The following is a 24,385-nucleotide window of genomic DNA, read 5'->3' on the forward strand; positions in this document are numbered from 1 at the left end:
ACATGTTGTAAATTTTTGTGCCTTTTACCATTTTAATATCTTGATAGCTCTCCAGACACAGAGTATATTTTAATTTTAATGAGTCATACTAAAAAAAGTCATTTTATTTATTGAATCTTTATCATTGTTCTTTCCCTCAAATTAAAAATCCAAACTGCATTACCAATAAGCTTTCTTAAAAATTGTTTTTTAGGCATAACCATTTATTTATGAATATTTATATATAATGTGTTCGTTCATTCAAATTTTAATGGTCCAATATGAAATACCACATCAGATAACAAAAAAGAAAAAGGTATACAAGATGCTTCCAGAGTTGGTGTTGCATTATAGATACTCCTTTTGTGTATCCTTCTTAAATAAATGCCAACAACCATCAATATTGTCTTCATTTATTCAACAAGCATTTTAATGCCTATTTTAAATCACAGTTTATAAAACTCTTAAACAACCACTATATTATTTAATACTCCCAAGGGTATTATAAAGAATCAAGGCCAGTGTCAATTTAAAAAGGGGCAAACAGACTCACAGAAGGTAAAAACAATATTCATATTCATTCTCTTTCTTCTGGATACTTGGTGCCTCCCCACCAAACCTTTATTCTTTTTTCAAAATATATGTTGTTATTAATTTTAGAGAGAGAGGACAGAGAAGGGAGAAAGAGAAACATCAATGAGAATCTCCTATCTCCTGCAAGTCTCCTACTGGGGATCGAGTCCGCAACCTGGGCATGTGACCTGACTGGGAATTGAAATGGTAACTTCCTGGTTCCTGGGTCAATGCTCAATCACTGAGCCATATCAGCCAGGCCAGTCTTTTATTCTTATACATAAAGTCAGACACATATTGCAATAAATGGAATTTTAAAAATGCTATGAATAAAAATGTAAGATACTAGTGAGGGAAGAACAGAACAGATAGGAAGATATTTCTTCCTGTTTATTATATTAAATCTTTCCCAGACCATTCTACCTAATTAAAAGATGAGTTTAGGTGATTAATTATTGTGCAGGCTGATGTTTAAACATAGAGTTTGTTTTGGGGTCAAGTGATTTTATAGCTAAATTTTTGCAAAGGTTACTCAAGCAGAGAGATATCAGTTTGCAGTATATGTGTGAAATATTGTCCTACTTAAGTAAGACGATCAAGTCTCTTGGGCCAGTTGAAAAATGCACCTAAGATGCTGAAATAATGAACATTTGCTATTGAGTTCATGCTGAAAGTGTTAGTAACAAAGAATCCTATATAATAAAAGCCTAATATACTGTGTATGGTCATCTGGTAGTTCGTTAAACTAATCAAAGCATAATATGCTAATGATATGCTAAAGCTGCTCAACAGCTCGCTATGATATGCACTTTTATTTTTTTTAAATTTTTTAAAATATATTTTATTGATTTTACACAGAGAGGAATTGAGAGGGACAGAGAGTTAGAAATGTCGATGCGAGAGAAACATCAACCAGCTGCCTCTAGCACACCCCCTACTGGGGATGTGCCCACAACCAAGGTACATGCCCTTGACCGGAATCGAACCCAGGACCTTTCAGTTCGCAGGCCAACGCTCTATCCACTGAGTTAAACCGGTCCCAGCTGATGTGCACTTTTAGATAATATATAATGGGGGCAGACAGTCGACCAGTTGATATGATGTGCACTGCCAGCAGGGGGCAGATGCTCTGACTGGTAAGTTAGCTTGCTGCTGGGGTCTGGCCAATTGGGACTAAGCAAGATGGGCTGGACATGCCCTAGAGCCATCCCACGGTCCCTCCCTGGCTGGCCAACCTCCTGAATCCCTTCCTGGCCTTGATCGTGCACTGGTGGAGTCACTCAGCCTGGCCTGCACCCTTTCACAATCCAGGACCACTCTGGGGATGTCAGAGAGCTGGTTTTGGCCTGGTCCTACAGGCCAGGCTGAGGGAACCCACAGGTGCACGGATTCATGCACCAGGCCTCTAGTAAGGAAATAATCCTTTTTGTATTGTAGAAAAGTTTTCTCCAGAAATATAGTGCAGTGTGACTATGAACTTTATGATCTCCTTACCTGATTTCAGGTGTAACAATTTCTGCTGCCAGACTATCTGAAGACTCCTGACTTCCCAGAGGCATTAATCCTATAAATATGTAAACATGAATGTAAAGGTAAGAGAGAGCACCACCATTTCCTTTAGTTTCTAAATGAAATCCTATTTTGAGCCTCAATTTTAACAGCTAAAATCTTTGTTTTAGTTAAGTAAAAGACCATGTCACAGTTGTTTTAAGTTATTATTATGGCTACTGAATTGGTTTTACCTTGAGTTGTGAGCTGCCCTTCTTGAGCCTGTACACAACGAAGCTCTTCAATGGTTTCCTTCAGAGAATCCCTTTCTGTTCGTAACCTCTGGAGAGATTAAAAACAAGGGAAGTTAGCAGAGGTTATATGAGTTTATTCATTAGTGGTCTTTGCCTTCCCTAGTAAAATGATAAACAGTAGGAAATATGGATGTTTTGATCTTCTATGAAAGCATCACGGAAGATAAAAGATTACAATAATTTTTTTCTCACTTAACTACTGAATATCTACAATGTACAAGGCAATATGCCATCCACAGTTAAACATAAAAAACACAACTGTTTACACCATCCTTAACAATAAGTATTTGATTATGTATATAACATTCTTTTCACTAAACACACACACACTCAAAAAAAAATCAAAGAATTTAAATAATTGAAATCATGACGGAAAAAATATTTTTAAGGGGTTCAAAAAAGCTGGATAACAACCAAAAGAATTGTGTCTTCTATAATAATCATACAGAAAACAAAAACACTACATAAATTTACAAAAAGGCATGAGCAAAACAATAAAGAACATATTAGAATATAAATATATATAAAATTAGAAGTAAAAACATTCTTTTAATCTTTTATATCTATTTCTAAAATATACATATGAATCTCAAGTTTAAAGTTAAAAATAAGTAGGATTTGAATTTTTAAACTTATAAATAGGAGGAATTAACAACAAAGCACGAATTAAATATCTGTTTTAATATTAGTAGTGCTCAAAACCAAATTCCCTAATATATATACTCACATCCTTTTCTTTTTGAAGACTATCAACTTTTTCTTTTAGCCGCTTATATTCAAAATCTAATTTATCTGCTTTCTTCGATTCTTCAGATAACCTATTCTGCAGTTCTACTACCTGATACAGAAAGATAGCATTAATTTTTATAATCTCAAACATTAGAAATTATTACTATTTTCTTCTACAAAAATTCCTTCCCCACAAATATATATTTTTTAAATGTGTATGATACAGCAGCCTCGCTGAATGGAGAGAACTGGCAACAAAAATCTACAACTAAGTTCTGAAATCTAAAGCTGGGGAATGTCAGGCCCACCCACCACATAAGGCCTCTGAAATCACTTGGTCAGGCTCTGCCAAGGCAACCGCAGGTGGGACTCGAAATGCAATAAATCCAGAAGCAACATAAATTTATATTAAGTGAATTATATTAAGCAAACAATGTTATACATATCCAAATGGCCCTTGGCAGAAAAAAAAGGTTCCCTATCCCTGATCTAAAGTAACAATGTTCACTTGCTGAAACAGGAGTGGGAATTACATGTAGAAGCCAAGAGGTACAAATGATCAAAACCAGGAACCCAGAGCTTTGAATTTAATGGGAGACAGACGGCTGTTAAACCACCTTGGTCTCAAAAAGATGAGTCGGTAAATAGGTGGATGAGAAGAAAATCCATCAATTGGAAAAGTCAATAGGAAAACTTGCCTTTCTTAAAGTGAATGTTCTGAGTTTGAAAAAGTATAACTTGAAAATATGCAATACATTCTAATACATAGATTTGTGTTTAAAAATGTTACCACATGCCTTGTCTGGCAAATATTAAGCCCATTAATTAATTTAAAATAGTCCTTTTGGTAAATCTGACATAACAAAACCCACACTGTCTGGACGAATACCACCTCAAACCAGGCCTTCCAGTATTCCCCAAGATAAAGATGAGCCACACTAAAGAACAAAGACCTAAAAGCAATAAGCCAATGCCAACAACAGTCAGCAGAAAAACATTAATAACAATAACAACAACAATAAAATGGTAGAATAAGACCTCCAAGGATTTTAGATTGTAATTATCAGATATAAAGTATTAGATTTAATACTTTAAAGATAAGGAACGAAATCTAAATTATGAAAGGAATAAGAGACCATTAAAAATGATCAGGCTGGTTTGAAAGTACATCTAAAGACTCCTTGTAGAAAGAAAAATGTTATCAATGAAAAAGCATATTAAGCTTCAGATAGGAAATAGAATTTGTGTTTTATACAATTTCTCTACAGCATTTCTAGGCGTAGATATTTTTTATTTACTTTGTAATTCATTGTTAACACTAAATCTGATGTCCTCCATTAGTTCTGAAAAATGTTTAGCCATTCTTTCCTTCAAATAACATCTTTCTACAATTCTTGTTCTCTCCTTTGGACTCTAATTAGATAAATTCTTTTAATTTCACACCTTTTCATCTCATTTATAATTCCCTTCATTTACATTTATTTATCAGTTCACACTCAAGCTCATTAATTCTTAAAACCTTGTTATATGTTAAAAATGTTATAATAAAATGTAGGGGGAAAGTGTATCCCCCAAAAAAACCTGCCATGGCTGTTCTACTGAAACTTCTCCAACTTATCTTAACAAGCTAGTACAATTCTGATGCGAAAATGAGATGAGGAAAAGTGTTAAATAGAAAAGTCCAAGTGAATCATTGAGGCAAAATATTCTACGTAAAATTAACAAAGCAAATCTAGCAAGGTGAAAACAACAAATAAATCCACAGTGACCAAACTAAGTTTATCTCAGGAATGCAAAGATGGCTTAAGCATAGAAAAACCCAGTAATATAATTTGTCACATTAATAGAGAGGAGAAGCACCATAGGAGTCTCTCAGGAAAAGTTGATTAAATTCAATATCCATGTAAGACAGACACCCTGAGCAAATTAGAAATGCAGTGGAATTCCTTTCTCCTAATAAAAGGTGGCTACAGAAAACTATAGCAATCCTTATTCTGGTAAAATGTTTAAAGCATGTTGTATAAAATCAACAAAAATGTTTGTCTATTAGTATTGCTTTTATTTAAAATAGTATTAAAGGTCAGACATGCTGATTAAGAAGAAAAAGAGAGTACGGAGTAGAAAGAAAGAAAGCTGCTTTTGGCAAAAGATACAGCTGACAATACTAGAAATAATATGAAAATTTGATAAGGTTGCAAAATCAGTGTACAAAAATCAATTTCAACCAGATAAATGAGCAGCAAGCTGAAAATGATAAACTTTCTTAAATACCAAGTACATAAAATATCAAAAGTAAATATAACAAAATATGTGCATGATATTTACAAGTATAAAACTTAATGGAAATATATTATATTTGCTGATAGAAATAGTATTATCATAAAGATTTCATTTATCCTCTACATTATTCAACAGAATCAATGTAATTTCAATTCCCAAAAGTGTTGGGTATAGAGGGAAAGAAAAGGTTTAAGAATAGACAATTCTAAAAAAGAGCAAGGTGCAATAATACCAAATATCAAAGCTACTAAAAATCTATAGATAATAAGATCATGAGGTACTGGTGTAAGAATAGACAAATAGACCAATAAAGTAAAAGAGCGAGCCCAGAAACAAACCCACATATATCATGGAAATTTAGGCATATGGTAAGTTAGACTTGTAGGCACTGTGGAAGAAACTATTAGTAAGTGCTGCTAGGTTGACTGCTTGTCCAGACAAAGTATCCCTAACCTTTCACCCTTCACAAAAAATGTGGCTCAAAGACATAAATGTGCAAAACAAACTTTAAATCTTTGTTAAGAAAACAGAGATTAATCTTATATCCTTTTGTAGGAAGTGATTTCTTAAACAAGGCATAACAAACATTAATCATAAAGAAAAAGATATTTAAAATTCATTATATTAAAATTAACAATCTCAAAAAATCTAAAAATGATAGGTCACAGATTGGTAGGAAACAGTATATGTATAAAAAGATTAATATCAAGAGCATATAAAGAACTTTCAGTAATCAATAAGAAAATAATCCAATTTTTAGAATGATTCTAAGATAAAACTAGGCAATTCACAAAATAAATGTGATCAGTAAATATATTTGTAATTAGGGTAATGCAAAACAAAGTATAAGTATAAAGAGATCATTTCATATCTACCCAATTGTCAAAATTTGAAGTTTGATAATATTGTTAGTGTTGATGCGGAGGGGGAAATCATGCAAACTTCTTGCTGATAATACAGTCACTTTGGAGAATAAATGGGAAGTATCTAGTTAAATGAACATATTCTATGGAAGAAATTCCACATAGTTGTAAAACTTTCACATATATGTAAAAGAGGTAAAATTCAATACTATTTATTCACAGTGGCATTTCTTGTAATATAAAATAAAAAGTTGATACATTCTATCTGTCCTTCAACAGGAAAATGGGTAAATTATGGTATAGTCATTTATTAATAATAAGATACTATATAGCAGTACAAATGAATGGGAGAAAGTTATATACCTATCAACATAAACAAATCTCACAAATATACTACTGAGCAAAAGTAAATTATAGTAGAATTCTTTTACTTTATAATTTATACAGGTTGGAGCAAAAGTAGGTTTACAGTTGTTTGTATGGAAAAGAATACAATAATCTATAATAATAAAAGCGCAATATGCTAATTAGACTGGACATCCTTCCAGATGACCTTTCAGATGAAATCCGTGCTTTGAGGAAAACCTGGGTCCTGGGTACCTGCTGGTGGCCAGAGGGAAGCCTGGGTCCCGGGTGCCGGAGAAGCCGGTGCCAGCAGCCAGGGGAAGGAAGGTCTACTCTTGCCATTAATTTCGTGCATTGGACCTCTAGTTAATAAATAATACAAGAATAAACTGTCTCACATACTCACAACTATAAACCTACTTTTGCCCTGTATAGCCTTAAAACAGGTCAAAATGCTATAAATTTTATCTACATACATATGAATAAATATACATATGCAGTAAAAGAATAGAGCAGCAGTGCCCTGGCAAGTGTTGCTCCATAGTTAGCACATTCCCTGAGCACTGAAGGGTCTGGGGTTCAATCCCCAATAAAGGGCACATACCTGGGTTACAGGTTTGATACCCAGCCCTGGTTGGGGCTAATGCTAGAGGCAATTAATTGATGTGTGATATTTCTCTCTGTCTCTACCCCTCTCCCTCCCTCTCTTAAAAATCAATGGAAAAAAATGTCATCAGGTGAGGATTAATCAAAACAAAGACTAGAGCAGTGATTTTCAACCGGTGTGCCGCAGCACCCTGGTGTGCCCCAAGGATTTTTAAAACATGCAATACCTGACTATGTAGTATGGGGGCTGACATTTCCCCCCTTAGATTGTCAAATAAAAAACTGACAACAGCCAACACAACAATAACAGTCGGTGTGAATGAACCAAAATTATACCCTTTTTTGGGTAAGATCAGTAAAAAATAAATTTTTTTGGCATGTCGCAGAATTTTAACAATTACTTTACGCGTACCACGAGATGCAAAAGGTTGAAAAATCGCTGGAATAGAGAGATGCATTGAAAGGAAACCAAAAAAAGCATAGTGGTTACTATAAGGAGCATATTTTATTTTTTAAGCATGGATGCAATGTATTCCTTTTTTTACTTTTGCATAGTTAAGAATTATATAATAAATTTAAAAATGAAGAGCAATAAAAGGATCTACTATAGAGACCAGTTAATAAGCTCTGGAAAAGAGCTAAGTTTCGTAGGTAAAATTCGAACACCGTAAAAGCAAGTCAGTAGATTTTTGGATAAGCCAAAATTAGATTTTGGGTTCTAACGGAGAATCTGCTCGAAAATGTCATCAGGAAGCCGTTACGATTCTTTTACCTGTCTCTTATAGGTCTCAAGTTGACTTCGAGCCGCATTGGCTTTTCTTAACTCTTCCTCTAGACTGACAGTGTTCTGCATATACATAGTATTCTTCTCTTCTAAGAGTTTAACCTGCCGTCTCAAATCACCAAGGTCTTCTAGCTTCTTTTTATATGATTCCACTTGGCCCTCTAGTTTAGACACTTTATCAGAAGAATGTCTAGAGTAAGATGGGAAATCAGAAACACATTCACAATTATATAGCTGTTTTAGATAGTGCTAAAATAAGAGGGATCGTGAGATAATAACACATTCTAATCAAATTATAAGACCAAAGATAATTCCAGGTTAAATTTTTTTGCTCAGGTTAAAAAATATAACCAAATTACAGCAAAAATTGTAATGACAAACGTTATATAATTTAAGGAAAGCAAGACTAGGTATAGCAGGAGGTAGAAGGGTTGGGGTTGTAGCCAGCAGACACACATGCAGTGGTAGAAAGAGCAAAATAAATTGGGTAGTGTCCAAATGATTTGGCCATTAGAACAGCTGTTTCAGTGAAGTAGTTGGGGCAGGTGGGGGCAAATTTTAGGGCATTAAGGAGAGAATATAAATTTTACCCTGTATAATCTAAATTTGTTCTGGAGGGAAGGAAAGAGTAGTAAGTCTCTCCCTTTTCTAAGATAAGAGAGACCTAAATGTACATATATGCTAAGGAGGAAGATTCAAATGTGAAGAGAAATAATAATCATGTAACACAGTCCCTGTGTAAGCAAGAAGACCTGGAGCACTGAAGAGGAAATTAGCACTGGACAGGAGGAATAATAACAAGTCTGTCTTCTAGAAGCAGAAAAGATTAGTGGGAATGCAGGGAATTCAGGAGGTGCAGGAGATTAGGACATGGAGAGTTCAACAGTCCATGGCCTTACCTCCATGCAGCAGGAGATAATGTCATCCACTGAGCCTGAGGCATGAGAGAGGTGGGGTGCGATGGGCATGCAGGTGGGAAGAGTTATGAAAATATGTCATACCCAGGAGAGAAATGGGAGACAGAGCCATCTCTGATGAGCAGCAGAATGGAGGACCCGTGGTAAGAACCAGTGAAGAGTAAGCTTATTAATTTGCAGTAGGAGAAAACTGTATCACTATGTGAATTTCTCTATTTGTCCTCAGGATTCAGAGCAAAAGTGTAAACTATAGATGGTTAGAATGATCCAACAAAGGATAGATTATACAAGAATGGCAATAGTGGAAAAATGAAGTGATAGGGAGTGAGGTTCCTAGTGAGCAAATAGCTGAGGTGAAGATAAAAAGGCCCATCAAGGAGATGAAGCCTTGTGAGATATGACAGTATTTGAGAAAAAGGAAGACCAAGTGATTGCAGGACTCAAAATTAAAGAAAAGGAATAGTAATAAGAAAAGCTCCAGAGATATACAAGTATAAAGTAATGGTCAGAGATTAATTTCTATTGACAAACATTTATATAGCACTTATTTGTCAGGCTGTTCCAGTGTTTACAAATATAAACTCACCTAACTTCACATATAAATCTGAGGTGTGTGTGTGTATTATTTTCATGTTTACAGATGAGAAAATGTTTACGTGGAAGTTAAATAAATGATGGCACTGAGATCTAAATCCAGGTGGCCCGTCTTTTAAACAACCTACTGTGCCCAGAGATCCTAGAGCTTGTAACATTGGTGGAAGAAATGGCCTGGGTGATGACAGGTCTGGCACTGTACAAAGATGGGAAGATTGTTTACCTAAGAACATCTATTTCATCTTTTAGAGACTGAGCATCATCTGCCAAAGTGGTTAGTTCATCATTCTGTTGCCGAAGTTCAGAGATCTCCTTTTCTAACTCTTCACAGCGTATTCGATAGTCATCTTTGGCTGCTTCTAGTCTGTAACCAAAACAAAACAAACCAAGAGAGTACTATTTACTGTCTAATAATTCTCCTTAGTAAACAGAAATAAAAAGCATGAGAATAAACTCTTCCTGAATTTGTCTCCTACTTTCGTGACCATGAACTATAATTCTAAGTTTTCATTATCCTAAAAAGTGGATTCTAATATTCTGAGGCTAGTGAAAAGATAAAAACTAATTACCATTCCTTTATTTAGAAATTTAGACATCAAGTAATACTTTTCAAAATATAGAAAATGTAATTTATTTACATTTTTATTTTTAATTATAAAATTTATATTCTTTGTTGAAAATTTACAGAATACAGAAAAGCAAAAAAAGATTAAAAAAATCATGAATCATCCTAAATAGAAAGCCACTATTAACACTTAGAGTACATCCTCCAGTCTGATTTCTTTTTTTGGGGGGGGAATTGATTTTATTTTATTTTATTTTATTTTTTTATATTTAATTTTTTAATATATTTTATTGATTTTTTTTTTGCCCCCTCCCTCCCTCCCACACATCCCCTCCCTCCCCAGAGTTTTGTGTCCATTGGTTGTACTTATATGCATGTATAAAAGTCCTTCGGTTGATCTATTATCTCTCCCAGATCTTCCTCCCCTCCCCGCTGTATCCAGTCTGATTTCTATTCAGGTCTTTTTATCTCCCAAAATGTGGATAATACTGTTTTTACTTCTTAATTTGTTTTTCTTAATATAAATCCCTCATTTAGATTTATAAGATTTTTTATCTCTAATGTCACAAATATTTATCATTATTTACTTTTTTTAAAAATATATTTTATTGATTTTTTACAGAGAGGAAGGGAGAAAGATAGAGAGCTAGAAACATCAATGAGAGAGAAACATCGACCAGCTGCCTCTTGCACACCCCCTACTGAGGATGTGCCCGCAACCAAGGTACATGCCCCTGATCGGAATCGAACCTGGGACCTTTCAGTCCGCAGACCGACGCTCTACCACTGAGCCAAACCGGTTTCGGCTCATTATTTACTTTTAATAATCTTTATGTATTTAATATACTGAAATTCTTAGTTGGTTTTTATGTAATTCAATTGATAAATCTTATACTATATAATTTCCACTTTTAGTATATTATTAGAAAGGTGTTTGTCATTTTAATCCTATGTAGTCTGTTAGTATTTATACGGTTTCATTAAAATTCTCAATTTCGCTGGAATTCATTTTGGTATATGATGTAATGTAAGAATCTAACTTTTCCTTCCACAATATTTAACAACTTTTCCTCTCCCAGGTGTGTTTAGGAGATTGTCCCTTTAAATCAGTTTGTCCTTTAAGTAAATCTGTCTCTAGAAATCATGCACTTGGCATTTGTATGTGTCTCTTTAAACTGAGTACTCAAAAGAGTACCAATCTCTTTAACTTTAGTTCCAGTATCTTTTTATGGCATCAGACCCATTAAGATGTACTGCCCTGGCCAGTGTGGCTCAGCTTGTTGAACACTGTCCAGTGCACCAAAAGGTTGCTGGTTCGATTCCTGGTCTGGGAGCATGCCAGGGTTGCAGACTCAATCCCCGGTGGGGGCATGCAGGAGGCAGCAAATTGATGTTCCGCTCTTACATCAATGTTTCTTTCTCTCCCTTCCTCCCTCTCTATCTGTATATATAACAATATAAGAAAATGTACTTACTTTGACATTTGTTCCCTGCAGTTTGTGGTCTAATCTCCATTTTTGTTTTAAAAATGACTTCAGATTTTGAGTGAATTTAATCTTTTTGGTGATTATTCCAACTCACCCATAGGTCCCTTCACTAGTGTTCTTCTGTCTTCCTCTAATGTGTTCCTCCGTCTGCCTTTCTTGCCTGGCAGAACTGGGGTAGGACAGGTGTGTGGGATGGGGCTGGTGTTTGTTTTCTTCCTTTCATTCATAGTTAGTTATATTTCAGTTGGGGTATTTTGTCTTCAAGTAATAATGAAGCTGTAGCTTTAATAGAATTGTTCCTAGATGTAAAGCTATTTCAGGTCATGTGGGAAGAGTTTTGGAAAGTTATTACACAGTATCCTTGGTCTGCAGCTACCCAATAGTACTAATACTATATTCTTAACTTTAAGACTTAGTTACCAAATTTTAAAAAATCAGACTTTAGTGAGTGGTTTTTTACCTGAATGTTTCTTCTTGGAGCTGTTCTAATTGAGTTTGGAGCTGCAGATGCCTCCTTCCTGCTGGACTGTTAGGATCTTCTATAGAATCAGATTGATTAAGTCTTTCCATTAATACCTGGTTCTCTGCCAACAGGCTGCTTTTCTCCTCTTGCAATGCTGCAACCTGTTAGAAGAAAGGAAGACAGCGGTTATTTCTCCCAATGACACTGGCATTGGCATAATCACCTGGGAATTACCATGATAAATTAAAACCTGTTTTTTAAAAAGTACAATAAAAAATAATAAAATAAAAAGTACAATCAATCTTCACTTAAAACATTCAACATTATGCATCTTCATGTGAAGTAAAGAAAAACTGGAAACAGCACAAATGTCCATCAGCAAGTGAATGCATGAGTAAACTGGGGTATATCCATACAACTGAATATTATTTTAATAATAAAGAATTAACTATTCATAATGACAAAATGAATAAATCTCAAAATAATGCAAGAAGTATGACCAAAAACAAACAAACCACAACAGTATGCACTGTATGAGTACTTTTATATAAAATTCTAGAACATACAAGCTACAATAATTTATAGGGACAGAAAGCAGTTTGGGACTGGAAGGGGATTACAAAGAGTCACAAGAAACTTGGCGGTTGATGGGTTCATTATATTGATTGTGGTGATATTACATGTTCATACATATGTTAACATCTATTAAACTTGTACATTTTAAATATGAGTAGTTTATTATATATCAAGAGGTCCAGTTCATGAATTTGTGCATGGGTGGGGTCCCTCAGCCTGGCTGGCTATCGGAGCCATCTGGCCCACGCACAGTGACCCAGCACTGACTGCAAAGGGGACTGCAGATTAGCCCAGCCTGCACCGTCTCCAATCAGGGACTCCTTGGGGGATGTCTGACTGCTGCTTTAGTCCGGATCCCTGTGAGCCTGCAGTCAGACATCCTTCTTGCAATCTGGGACTGCTGGCTCCTAACCGCTCACCTGCCTGTTTGCCTGATTGCCCCTAACTGCCCTGCCCTGCTGGCCTGATCTCACCTTCAACTGCCCTCCTCTGCCAGCCTGATCTCCCCCCCCCTCAACTGCCCTCATGTGCCGACCAATTTGGCTCTGAATGGTCATTTTCTATGCTAGTCAGCATCTCCGGGCCTGATCAGAGAGGCAGGCTGATCAGCAGCCCCTGCCGAGTCCCAGAGAGAAACAGAGGTGTGACTGTTGGTGAAGTCTGGAGAGAAAGAGAGATAAGAGCTGAGTAACAGCTGCCACAGAGGCTGCAGATCAGACTCTGCCTCTCTTTGGGCCTGATCTGCAGTCCCCTTTGCAGTCAATGCTGGGTCACTGTGCCTACACCGGTGGCAGTCAGTGCCACAGCAACCCAGCGCTGACTGCAGGACTGACTTACGATATTCAATCAAGCCTTCGGTTGGTTGTTATGAATCCTGTGTTTTTATATATTAGGATTATTTCTCAAGAAAGCTATAAAAACAAAAGTTGCCTGACATTTCTAATTCTCCCTCTCCATCTCCCATTGCCTTCTGAACTCATACTGCCTCTACTTCTCCACCAAAACTGCTGACCTGCTGACTTCCAGGTCACAGTACTCTACCAAGAACACTTATACAACCGATCACATCCTCCCCATTGAAGTATTTTCTTCACTTGGCTTCCAGGACACCTTGCTCCTGGTGTCTGTACCAACTCACTGGTATACTTTCTCTCTCTTCTTTGTCTTATTTGCCCTGCTATTAGAGTACCCCACTACTTTTCTTTTCTAAACACAGCGATGGCTTCCAGTTTCATGACTGTAAACACCTTCTGTTCACTGACAACTGACATATTTCTCTTTCTAGCCTAGAACCCTGACCTGGATGTCATGTCCAGTTTGATGTCCAATAGGCATCTCTAACTTAAATTGTCCAAGCTGAACTTTTAATTACCCTCCGCCCAGTCCTTCCCCAGCCTTTCCCATCTTAGTAAATGGTAACTCTATCCTTCCGATTGCTTAGTCATAAGCCTTAACATCTTTCCACCACATCCAATCTGTCAGCAAATATCATTGGCTTTACCTTCAAACACATTTGGACCACTAGCCCTAAATTCAGATGACCTCAGCCAACATAATTTTTTGCCTAGATTACTGCAATGACCACTTAATTTGGCCCTATTTTCCCTATATTCTCTTCTCTACACAGCAAAACAAGCACACTCCATTAAAACAAACAGATCAGAGGACTACTTCGTGCAAAATCCTCCAATGACTTCCCATTTACTCAAAGTCAAAGTCTTTCCAAAAGCTTATAAGGCCTCTCCAGACTGATTTCTAACTCCCTTCCACTCCTGCCACCCTCACTATCCTGCTGTTCCTGGATGTACCACCATGCTCCCACCTCAGGCCTGTGCTCAGCCTGTAATGCTCTTCCTGAAAATCTGGGAGGCTTGCTCTCATAACCTCTTTTGGATTTTACTACCATGTCACCTACTGTGGTGCACTTGTATTGACTACTCGATTTAAAACTACTAACTCTTCCTATTCTAGATCCCCTATTCTACCTTTTCTGCTTTATTTTTCTCCAGAATACTTACCACCACTTAAAACTACATTCTTTACTTATTGTCTGTCTTCCTTACTAGAATATAAACACCTTGGGTGTCGGAACATTTTATCTATTTTTCTATATCCCCTCACCTTCATTGTATGTACAGTAACTTGAGCAGTGGATGGTACACAGTAGGTGCTCAGTAAAAGTCTAGTGAATAAATGAATGAATCTGAAATGTCAGTTCTATAATTTATTAGCTTTCCATAAATGAGTCTTTTTTTTAAAAAATTATTTGTTTATAGATTCTTGAGAGAGGAAGGGGGAAAGAGAGAAAGGGAGGGAGGGAGGGAGGGAGGGAGGGAGGGAGAGAGAGAGAGAGAGAGAGAGAGAGAGAGAGAGAGAGAGAGAGAGAGAGAGAGAGATCCATGTGAGTGAGAAACATTGATTGGTGCTTCCCACATGTGCCCCAGCTAGAGACTAAACCCACAACCTGGATAGGTACAGTGACCAGGAATTGAACCACTGCCTTTTGGGGTTCAGGATGATGCTCCAACCAAATGAGCCAAACCACCAGGGTTATGTCTTTTCTCAGAACAGAGTTATGGCTCTATTCTATGCCACTGGTCTATTTCATCCATTTCTGCTCTTTCATTCTTCTTTCTTAAATAAATGTATACGGCTTAAAATTTTAAATTTTAAAAATTAATTTATTTGCTACTAATTTCTGACTTTAATTGCATCTTTATCATAGGGCATGATCTAAAGACACAGATTTTTTAAAAATTTTGTTAAGAACTGCTTTATAGTCTGACTGGTGTGGCTCAGGAGCATTGACCTCCTATGAATCAGGTGGTCACAGTTCGATTCCCAGGAAGAGCATATGCCTGGGTTGTGGACTTGATTTTCAGTAGGGAGCATGTAAGAGGCAGCCAATAAACGATCCTCTCGCATCATTCATGTTTCTATCTTTCTCTCCCTCTCCCTTCCTATCTGAAATCAATAAAATATATATTTTTAAAACTGCTTTATAACCTGGTATCTGGTCAGTTTATAAAGGCTAAAACTTTAATGCTAGACTTATCAGACTAGCAAAGGTTGCTAAAATATTTTAACTCAATATATTTGGCAGAAATCCTTTTCACAAACACAGAAAAAGGAGACTAATTAAAAATAATACAGAAACTTGATTTAAGCAAAATATCAAACAAGGCAAAGGGGCTTATAATGAAAAGCTAGTTTCCTATTGACATTTTCCACTTCTAAGGGACAACTAGTTTTTAAAGAAATTTTTAAAAGAATTTTTATTGATTTCAGAGAGAGAAAGGGAGAGGGAGAGAGAGAGAGAAACATCAATGATGATAGAGAATCATCGATTGGCACGCCCCTCACTGAGGATCAAAACTGCTAGTAGGCAGAATCCAACCTGGTGACCTCATGGTTCATGGGTCAACATTCTACCACGAAGCCATGATAGCTGGGCAAGAGACAATTAGTTTTAACTATTTTAAATTCTATTGCTTTCAGTACTTACTTTACATCTCTTAATAATATGTTTTAAAACACGATTTCTTTTATATATATATATATATATATATATATATATATATATATTATTGATTTTTAACAGAGAGAAAGGGAGAGAGAGAGCTAGAAACGTCGATGAGAGAGAAACATCGACCAGCTGTCTCTTGCACACCCCCCACCAGGGATGTGCCCGCAACCAAGGTAGTACATGCCCTTGACCGGAATCGAACCTGGGACCTTTCAGTCCGCAGACCGACGCTTTACCACTGAGCCAAACCGGCTTCGGCAACACTATTTCTTGATTTATCAACTTTAGACATTATCTCGTGACTCTTCCTCTGAAAAATTAAATCACAGCAACTTCTGACATCTCTTCTTTCCACAAAGATTGTTATATCACTATTCTACTTCACTGGTCACTTCTGCAATTTTAAACAACTACTCACTGACTCATTTCACTCAATTATTCACCATTCATTCACTCACTCAGATATTCATTGTGTGCCTACTACATACTAAGCACGTTGCAATTTTATTGGTGCAAGGCATACCATGATGATTAAAACAGAGAAAGTTCTTATTCCACTGAATAGTTTTATATTCAAAACAAATCACATTAAATATATAAACAAAAACATATTAAGTAAACTAATAAATACATGCAAAAATGAGAGTGGCAAGTGCTATGCAGAGAGTTAAAGTAAGAATAATATGAGAGTCTGGATGATTACTTTACATTGGCTGACCACAGAGGACTTCTCAAGGAGGCTTAATTTAGTACTTGACATATTTAAGTGCCCAGTAAATATTTTATGACAAATAAACCAGGAGGTTTGAGCTGAGATTGAATGACAAGAAGGAGCCAGCCATGGAATGACTGTTGCCCCACAGAAGTGGTTTTTGACTTTCTTCTTGGAAAGACAAGAACATTAGTGGCCCTCCCCTTCCCTCATCACTCTTGCACTATTTTCATTCTCAATCTCTATCATCTAACCTTTACTTTCTTCTTCTTTTTTTTTTTTAAATACATTTTATTTATTTTTTACAGAGCAGAAGGGAGAGTTTGAAGCATCGATGAGAGAGAAACATTGATCAACTGCCTCCTGCACAGCCCCTACTGGGGATGTGCCCGCAAACAAAGTATGTGCCCTTGACTGGAATTGAACCTGGGACCCTTCAGTCTGCAGGCTGACGCTCTATCTACTGAGCCAAGCTGGTTTCGGCTGTACCTTTACTTTCTAATAACACATCTTTAGAAAACAATTATAAATGTTGAAAAGCCAGAAAGTTTACATTAGAGGTCATGTTCATGTTATAGGGCTACTCCCCCCCCCCTTTTTTTTTTAATTCCTTTATTGACTAAGGTAATACATATGTATCTTTATTCCCCTATTAGGGGCTACCCTTATTTTTCTCTCATAACTTCTCTGCAACCTTGCCATTCACTTTGAAATCTGTTTATACCAGTGAAACCAAGGGTTCCTATGACTTTGATTATCGATACATTTAGTTTTAAATCCTACCTCTCAAAATCATACCCCTCTTTCCATATATACCCCTCAGAGACCTAGCCTTTCCCTAATAACAGCAAACCCTGAGGCAGCAGCAGACAGGAGCCAGACATGACTAATGGTCATAGTCTGGTCCTCTGGCAGGATGAAGATAGTATCTTTACCTAAGTTAGGTTTCAGCTCCTGAGCATTAATGTGGAATTACCACATGGCCAATTTCCCATGAGAACAAACAGGGATCTGAAAAAAGACTTCAGCACTGTCCTCAAAACCTGAAAAAATAATGTATATTACCTTTACCTCGCCTCTGACCAATCAGTTCCCAGCATGACCCTGAAATCTCTAAGCCATGGTGTCTTGTGATTTTGTTTTATACATATAATCTATAATCCACACTCCATTGGGGCGTCGGATTTTTAGAGCATAAGTCTCCATATTGACCAATTCGGTATTAAATTATTTTTCTTTCTATACTGCAAACTCCTGCTCATGCATTTCTCTGGGTCAGTGCATGCAGGGAAGTAGAGTCAAGGAAAAAATTGCAGTTACAGTAACACCAGGGATTAGTAAACATTTTTGTAAAAAATCAAATAGTGACTATTTTAGGCTTTGAGAGACAAAAGTCTCTGTGACAAGTACTCAACTCTGTCATTGTAGCATAAAAGCAGCCACAACAATACATCAATGAATGTGTAGCTATGCTACAATAAAACTTTATTTATAAAAACAGATGGCAAGTTGTAGTTTGCCAATCCCAATGTATAACTTTAATTTTTTATTATTCAAAGATAATATTTATATTCTGCTTGTAAAATTAACTCTACTTTTATGTATAAGTTCTAAACTCTGATTAATAACATTTACATTATTACTAAATATTATTTACTATATAACCTGTGTGCTTTGATTATACTACTTCCTATATGCATCAAAGCAATCATCAATTCTTATGCTTTTCAAAGCAAAATGCTTCTAGTGCAAATGTTATCACCCCTTTGTAACCATTATCCAGTTTTAACAAATATCAAAACACGGTTATGTTTAATTTATACATTATGTTTAATCTATACCTTGACACACTCTCCCCAGCTCCCTCATTTTGAGGTAGTCCCAGAAAAATAACTTTATTTCTTATTTTCTTTATTTGTGAGATTTCTTTATCTTTTAATTATTCTACTGAATTTTAATTTTGTCAATTCTATTTTAGGTTTACTTAAGTGTTTCTTGATCTCTACGTTTTCCTTTTTTAAAATAGCATCTTGTCCTAATTTTATAGACAGTATCACTAATTTTACTGGCAGTACTAGGTTAAAAGGGAAAAAAAATCTCTTCAACCTTCACCACTTCCTCTATGACCAGTTTCTGGTTTATCTTGATCTTTTTTAATCTTTTGTTAAGCAGGTTTCCCTCACATTTAGAATTAGTCAACAGCAAGGGTAACTGGAAGCTATTTGGTACCACAGGCTTCACTTTAGGGCTTTAGCTATAAGCAAATGACCTTTATGTAAATTAGAGAACCCAGAAGAAAAAAAATGTAAAGGACCTCACTCTGCAATACTAATATTCAATCTAACCTCCCTATAATTCGAAGAAGATGGCTCTGACTGGGAAGCTGACTATAGGTCATTCTATATGCAATGGGTTGATGGGACTTAACTCTTCTACATAAAACCTCTAGTTGCAGCCTCACTCAGCCTTCCCTTGTACCTGTGCTGTCCCTGGGGTTCTGCTTCAGTAAACTGCCCTTCTCTTCCTGGCCACTATATTCTTTATTCCTTTTAGCTATACAGACGTTCCCAACTGCCTTCTGGCTTTCAGAGATTGGTGAAAACTGGTAGTGTGTCATGCTACTTATAACCAAGCCGATGGTTAAATATTCAGGAAAGGAAATTAATGTATTTGCTTAGTCTATCTTTAACCAGAAATGTGTTTTCCTTTATTTTTCTTTAATTAGGGTTGCATTGTAGACAAATTGTACTTATGGCAGGACACAGTACATTTTGTGGTATTTACAGTGATACATTTCAAGCAGGTGGTACATAGCACAGAACTCTTACCTGCATATCCAACTCATGGCATCTTTGAGCAATTTCTTCCTTGGCTGACAAAGCTTCATTTAGTTCCTCTGTAGTTTTCTTCAACTGGTTGGAAACAAAGAGATACAATAAGCATTTCAATATGAAGTGGCAACAATTAATAATTATATTTGTATAGTAAGGAATTAAAATTTATCTTCCTTTTCTTTATGAGGGACAGGGAGAAATCAAGAACCTCTGTATGTAAGAATCAAAATAAGGCACTTCTTTTTAAAAATATATATATTTTTATTGATTTTAGAGAGGAAGGGAGAAGGAGAGAGAGATAGAAACATCAATGGTGAGAGAGAATCACTAATTGGCTGCCTCTTGCAAGCCCCTTAATGGGGACTGAGCCCACAACCCAGGCATGTGCCCTTGGCCGGAATCAAACCTGGGAACCTTCAGTCTGCAGGCAGATGCTCTATCCACTGAGACAAACCGGCTAGGGTCAAAGAAGGCACTTCTAACTTTGAATATTTTTTAGTCCTAAAATCTGTCTTTTCTGTATTTCGAATTTGGTTCTTTCTGCATATCAGGTTTTCCTACACATTTTCTATCTGGGCTACTTGATTCTTAGTAATGTTGACTTAAATAACAGACTTTTTACCCTAGTAAAATATGTATGTGCTAGAGGTCAAGGGTTTCAATTGTTAAAATATATAGCTAGTGTATTTCAATACAAGTTTTTTAGTCATTTTAAAACTTTAGGTTAATTTGTATATCATTTTTATTTTTTTATTTTTTATTTTTTTAAATATATTTTATTGATTTTTCACAGAGGAAGAGAGAGGGATAGAGAGTTAGAAACATCAATGAGAGAGAATCATCGATCAGCTGCCTCTTGCACACCCCCCACTGGGGATGTGCCCGCAACCAAGGTACATGCCCTTGCCCGGAATCGAACCCAGGACCTTTCAGTCCATAAGCCGACGCTCTATCCACTGAGCCAAACCGGTCCCGGCTAATTTGTATATCATTTTTAAAATAAAAGACTTTTATTATTCTGATCCTCAACACAAACCAAATATTCCTGAGTTGTGCCCCATTATTTATATAAATTCTAAGTTAGCAAAGTATGAACAATTAACCAATTATAATTAATCGCTTAATTATTAAAAAGAAAAAGTTGATCAAAGTAAAATTATATTAGCTTCTCATTTCATGTGACCAAACCTCTGTGTAAATACAAAAAAATTCATTCAGAGTAACAAGTTTAGAACCCAACACACCAGAAAGTAAAGGAAGGACCAATTACAACTTGAGCTAAAATTATAGTATTCCCCGTCCTACCCTGTTTGGCTCAGTGGATAGAGCTGCGAATTGAAAGGTTGGATTCTGGTCAAAGGCATGTTCCTTGGTTGTGGGCAGGCACATCCCCAGTAGGGGGTGTGCAGAAGGCAGCTGATTGATGTTTCTCTCTCATCGATGTTTCTAGCTCTCTATCCCTCTCCCTTCCTCTTTGTAAAAAATCAATAATAATAAAAAAATTTATAGCATGCCCTAAGATTTTCCTGCTAAACTTTTATAAACTATGGAGAAGAAATGAAAGAAGTCAAAGACCACAAAGGTTTCTCTTCAAACTTTGGGGCAGATGTCCTAGAATAGCTGGAACACAGAAAGTGACAATGTAACTAACTGCATTTTATTGAAATGCAATAACTAAAATTACAAATTAACTCTCCCATTAAAACCATAAAAACACACTGCAGAGTTCCTTTAAAAATATAGGACTAAGTTTCTCAGTGCAATGTTTCTTAGTACATTTAAGTATGAAGGTTAGAGGAGAGATCTTCAATTGAAAAATAATATGAAATAAAATGTAAACTATCTTTTTATCATAAACTAGAGGCCCGGTGCATGAATTCGTGCATTGGTGGGGTCCCTCAGCCTAGCTGGCAATCGGAAATCAGGATCATCTCACCCAGTCCAGGTTGATCAGATCCCAGAAGCAAGCTAACCTACATACAGGTCAGAGTGTCTGCCCCCCTGGTGGTCAGTGCATGTCATAGCGACTGGTCAACTGAACAGTTGATCAATTGGTTGGACACTTAGCATATTATGCTTTTATTATATAGGATAAATCATAAGATTATGTATACCAATGGAAAATGCATACACTTTCCCAGAGAAATATCTATTGTGTTAAATGTAGTATACAGAAACATATCACTAATAGAAAAAGAAAAATCAGAACTAGAAAACACAAATTACAAAAAATGAAAGAAGTTAATTTATTTTAAAGTGGGTTATGCAATAATACTTTATTTACAAGTTACAAATTTAATTACAAATGTGTAGTATCCATAAGTGGCTTAAGTTCTTAAATTTTTGGTAAAATGTAAAGAATTATTCCGATATATATTACAAAAGCAATTTCAACTGAATCATCCGTTTCAATCTTTGCATGCGTAAAAACAATGTGAATTAGATACCTGGCGATCAAGGTCAACATAGGCATCATTTCCAGCAGAGACGGGAGATTCTTTACTCATCAGCTGAAATTAAGATTTAAATGATTATAACTATGAGGCAAAAAAGACATTCTATATAATATACTTACACAACAAACATGAACACCCAGCCACTATAGAATTATAAAAATTAAAATGAAAACGCAAATGTAAAAGGAGTATTTTTTTATACATTACAACTTTTCAGCCTGGAACTTTGTTTTCATTCCAAGATAATGCCTTCATTTAAAATTATAGGTCTAAATTCTGATACTAATTTTCTCTGTGGGCCCAGTCACGAGAACCAAGTTTTATTCTTATCACTAAAAAGACAAGTTTTTACGTTAAAAAAACATGGGCTTTTCAGTAAAAAAAAAAAAATAAAATAAATAAATGGCATCACTAGCTCTGGTTGATTTGGCTCCGTGGACAGAGTGTCAGCCTGTGGACTGATAGGTTCCAGGTTTGATTCTGGTCAAGGGCACATACGCAGGTTCTGGGCTCGATCTCCGGCAGGGGGGCGTGCAGGAGGCAGCCGATCAATGATTCTCTCTCATCATTGATATTTCTCTCTCTCTTTCCCTTCCTCCCCGAAATCAATAATAATAATAATAATAAAAAAGGCATATAATAAATGTGAAGAAATACAGAAAAGTGACATACTATTTTTTTAAAAATATATTATTTTATTGGTTTTTTACAGAGAGAGGAAGGGAGATAAAGAGTTAGGAACATCAATGAAAGAGAATCATCCATCAGCCGCCTCTTGCACACCCCCTACCGGGGATGTGCCCGCAACCAAGGTATTATACATGCCCTTGACCGGAATCAAACCTGGGAACCTTCAGTCCGCAGGCCGACGCTCTATCCGCTGAGCCAAACTAGTTTTGGCGAAAAGTGACATACTATTAAAAAATAAAAAAGGCAGCTATAAATATTTTTAAAGAATAAATGTGGGAAGCCCAGCAGGTGTGTCTTAGTGAACTGAACATCATCCCATGTACCACAAGGTCACTGGTTGGATTCCAGGTCAGGGCACATGCCCGGTTGCGGGCCCGATCCCTAGTAGGGATGTGCAAGAGGCAGATGATTGATGTTTCTCTCTCCCTCAGCCTTTCTCTATCTAAAGGAAATAAAAACGCATTTTAAAAAACACACAAGTAAATGTGGACAACATCACAATATCCAAAAGGTGGGAAAACCTAAATGTCCATCAAATGAATGAATGGATAAACAAAATGTGGTATACCCAGACAATGGAATATTATTTAGCTATAAAATATTGATACATGCTACCACACAACCTTGAAAATATTATGTTAAATGAAACAAGCTGAGCACAAAAGGGCGCACATCCAATGACTCCATTTAAATGAAATATCCAGAATAGGGAAATTCAGTGACAGAAAACCGATTACTGGTTGCAGGGGCTGCAGGGAAGGGGAAATAAGGACTGCCTATTTAATGGGTACAGGGCTTCCTTCTGTGGTGAAGAAAAAGTTATGGAACTAAATAGTGGTAATGTTTCCATAACATTATGAAATGTACTAAATGCCAGTAATGGCAAATTTATGCTATAAATATTTTACTACAATAAAAATTAAACACATATAAACAGAATGTGCCTTAAATAAAAAGTCTACCATCTTACAAAAGCTCTTTTTTAATCCTTTAATTTTATCCAGCTACCTACTGTTCTTCTCCTAAATCCAGTCAGTCACCAAACCAATTGATGCAAGCTCTGATAATTTTCAACTCTGTCAACTTCCCTCTACCCTAACTGCTATAACTTGGTTCACCTCCCACCATTATTCACTATATAATTATTTAGCTAAAGTCTCTTAACTGCTCTACCTTTTTCTAACTTGTTGTTCTCCAATCCATTCTTCTCAGTGCACTGATTTTCTCAGATACAGACTTCAATATCTTTTCTCCTTAAAATCTATTGTTTTCCAAAATTTTGACTCTTAACAAAACTGCTCAATATCCTAATGATTTTGTCTCGTTTCACCTCTTATTTGTACCTTACAAAGTTTGCTAAAGGCATTCTTTTAATACCCCCAGCATGCCATTCAGGACTTGCTTTCTCTTGTCTCTTGGACTTAAGCACAATTTTTGCCCTTTCCTTACCTTATTTCATTTTTCTGTGCTTGGTCTAGATGTCACTTTCTTGGAAAAGCCTTCCCTAATGTCCCCAACCAGAGTCAGATACTTCTTTGAGGTACTCCTATATTTTTCCCCATCATGGCATTTTTCTTTTGAATGACTTGAATGTATCTGAATTG

General features: G+C 36.2%; 1 protein-coding gene and 1 long non-coding RNA gene across 6 annotated transcripts in view; one reads left to right on the top strand and one right to left on the bottom strand.

Moving 5' to 3' along the window:
- The window catches only part of HOOK3 (hook microtubule tethering protein 3), a 69,147-nt gene that overhangs the window by 22,280 nt on the left and 22,482 nt on the right, over window positions 1-24,385 (bottom strand). For all 5 annotated transcript variants that reach the window (XM_036456586.2, XM_045588837.1, XM_045588838.1 and 2 more), the window contains 8 exons: window positions 22,083-22,145; window positions 19,630-19,713; window positions 11,985-12,148; window positions 9,696-9,836; window positions 7,950-8,151; window positions 3,082-3,192; window positions 2,295-2,382; window positions 2,047-2,116 (listed from right to left, as the gene is read on the bottom strand). In XM_036456586.2, the coding sequence (XP_036312479.1) occupies window positions 2,047-2,116; window positions 2,295-2,382; window positions 3,082-3,192; window positions 7,950-8,151; window positions 9,696-9,836; window positions 11,985-12,148; window positions 19,630-19,713; window positions 22,083-22,145 (923 nt within the window). The remainder of the gene's footprint in view (window positions 1-2,046; window positions 2,117-2,294; window positions 2,383-3,081; window positions 3,193-7,949; window positions 8,152-9,695; window positions 9,837-11,984; window positions 12,149-19,629; window positions 19,714-22,082; window positions 22,146-24,385) is intronic.
- Window positions 15,363-22,703, top strand: LOC118729223. The gene is made up of 2 exons (XR_004991159.1): window positions 15,363-15,425; window positions 22,594-22,703. It is a non-coding gene; the product is annotated as an uncharacterized LOC118729223 (long non-coding RNA).

Source organism: Pipistrellus kuhlii, unplaced genomic scaffold (genome assembly GCF_014108245.1).
Source record: "Pipistrellus kuhlii isolate mPipKuh1 unplaced genomic scaffold, mPipKuh1.p scaffold_m20_p_3, whole genome shotgun sequence".
Taxonomy (NCBI): Eukaryota; Metazoa; Chordata; class Mammalia; order Chiroptera; family Vespertilionidae; genus Pipistrellus; species Pipistrellus kuhlii.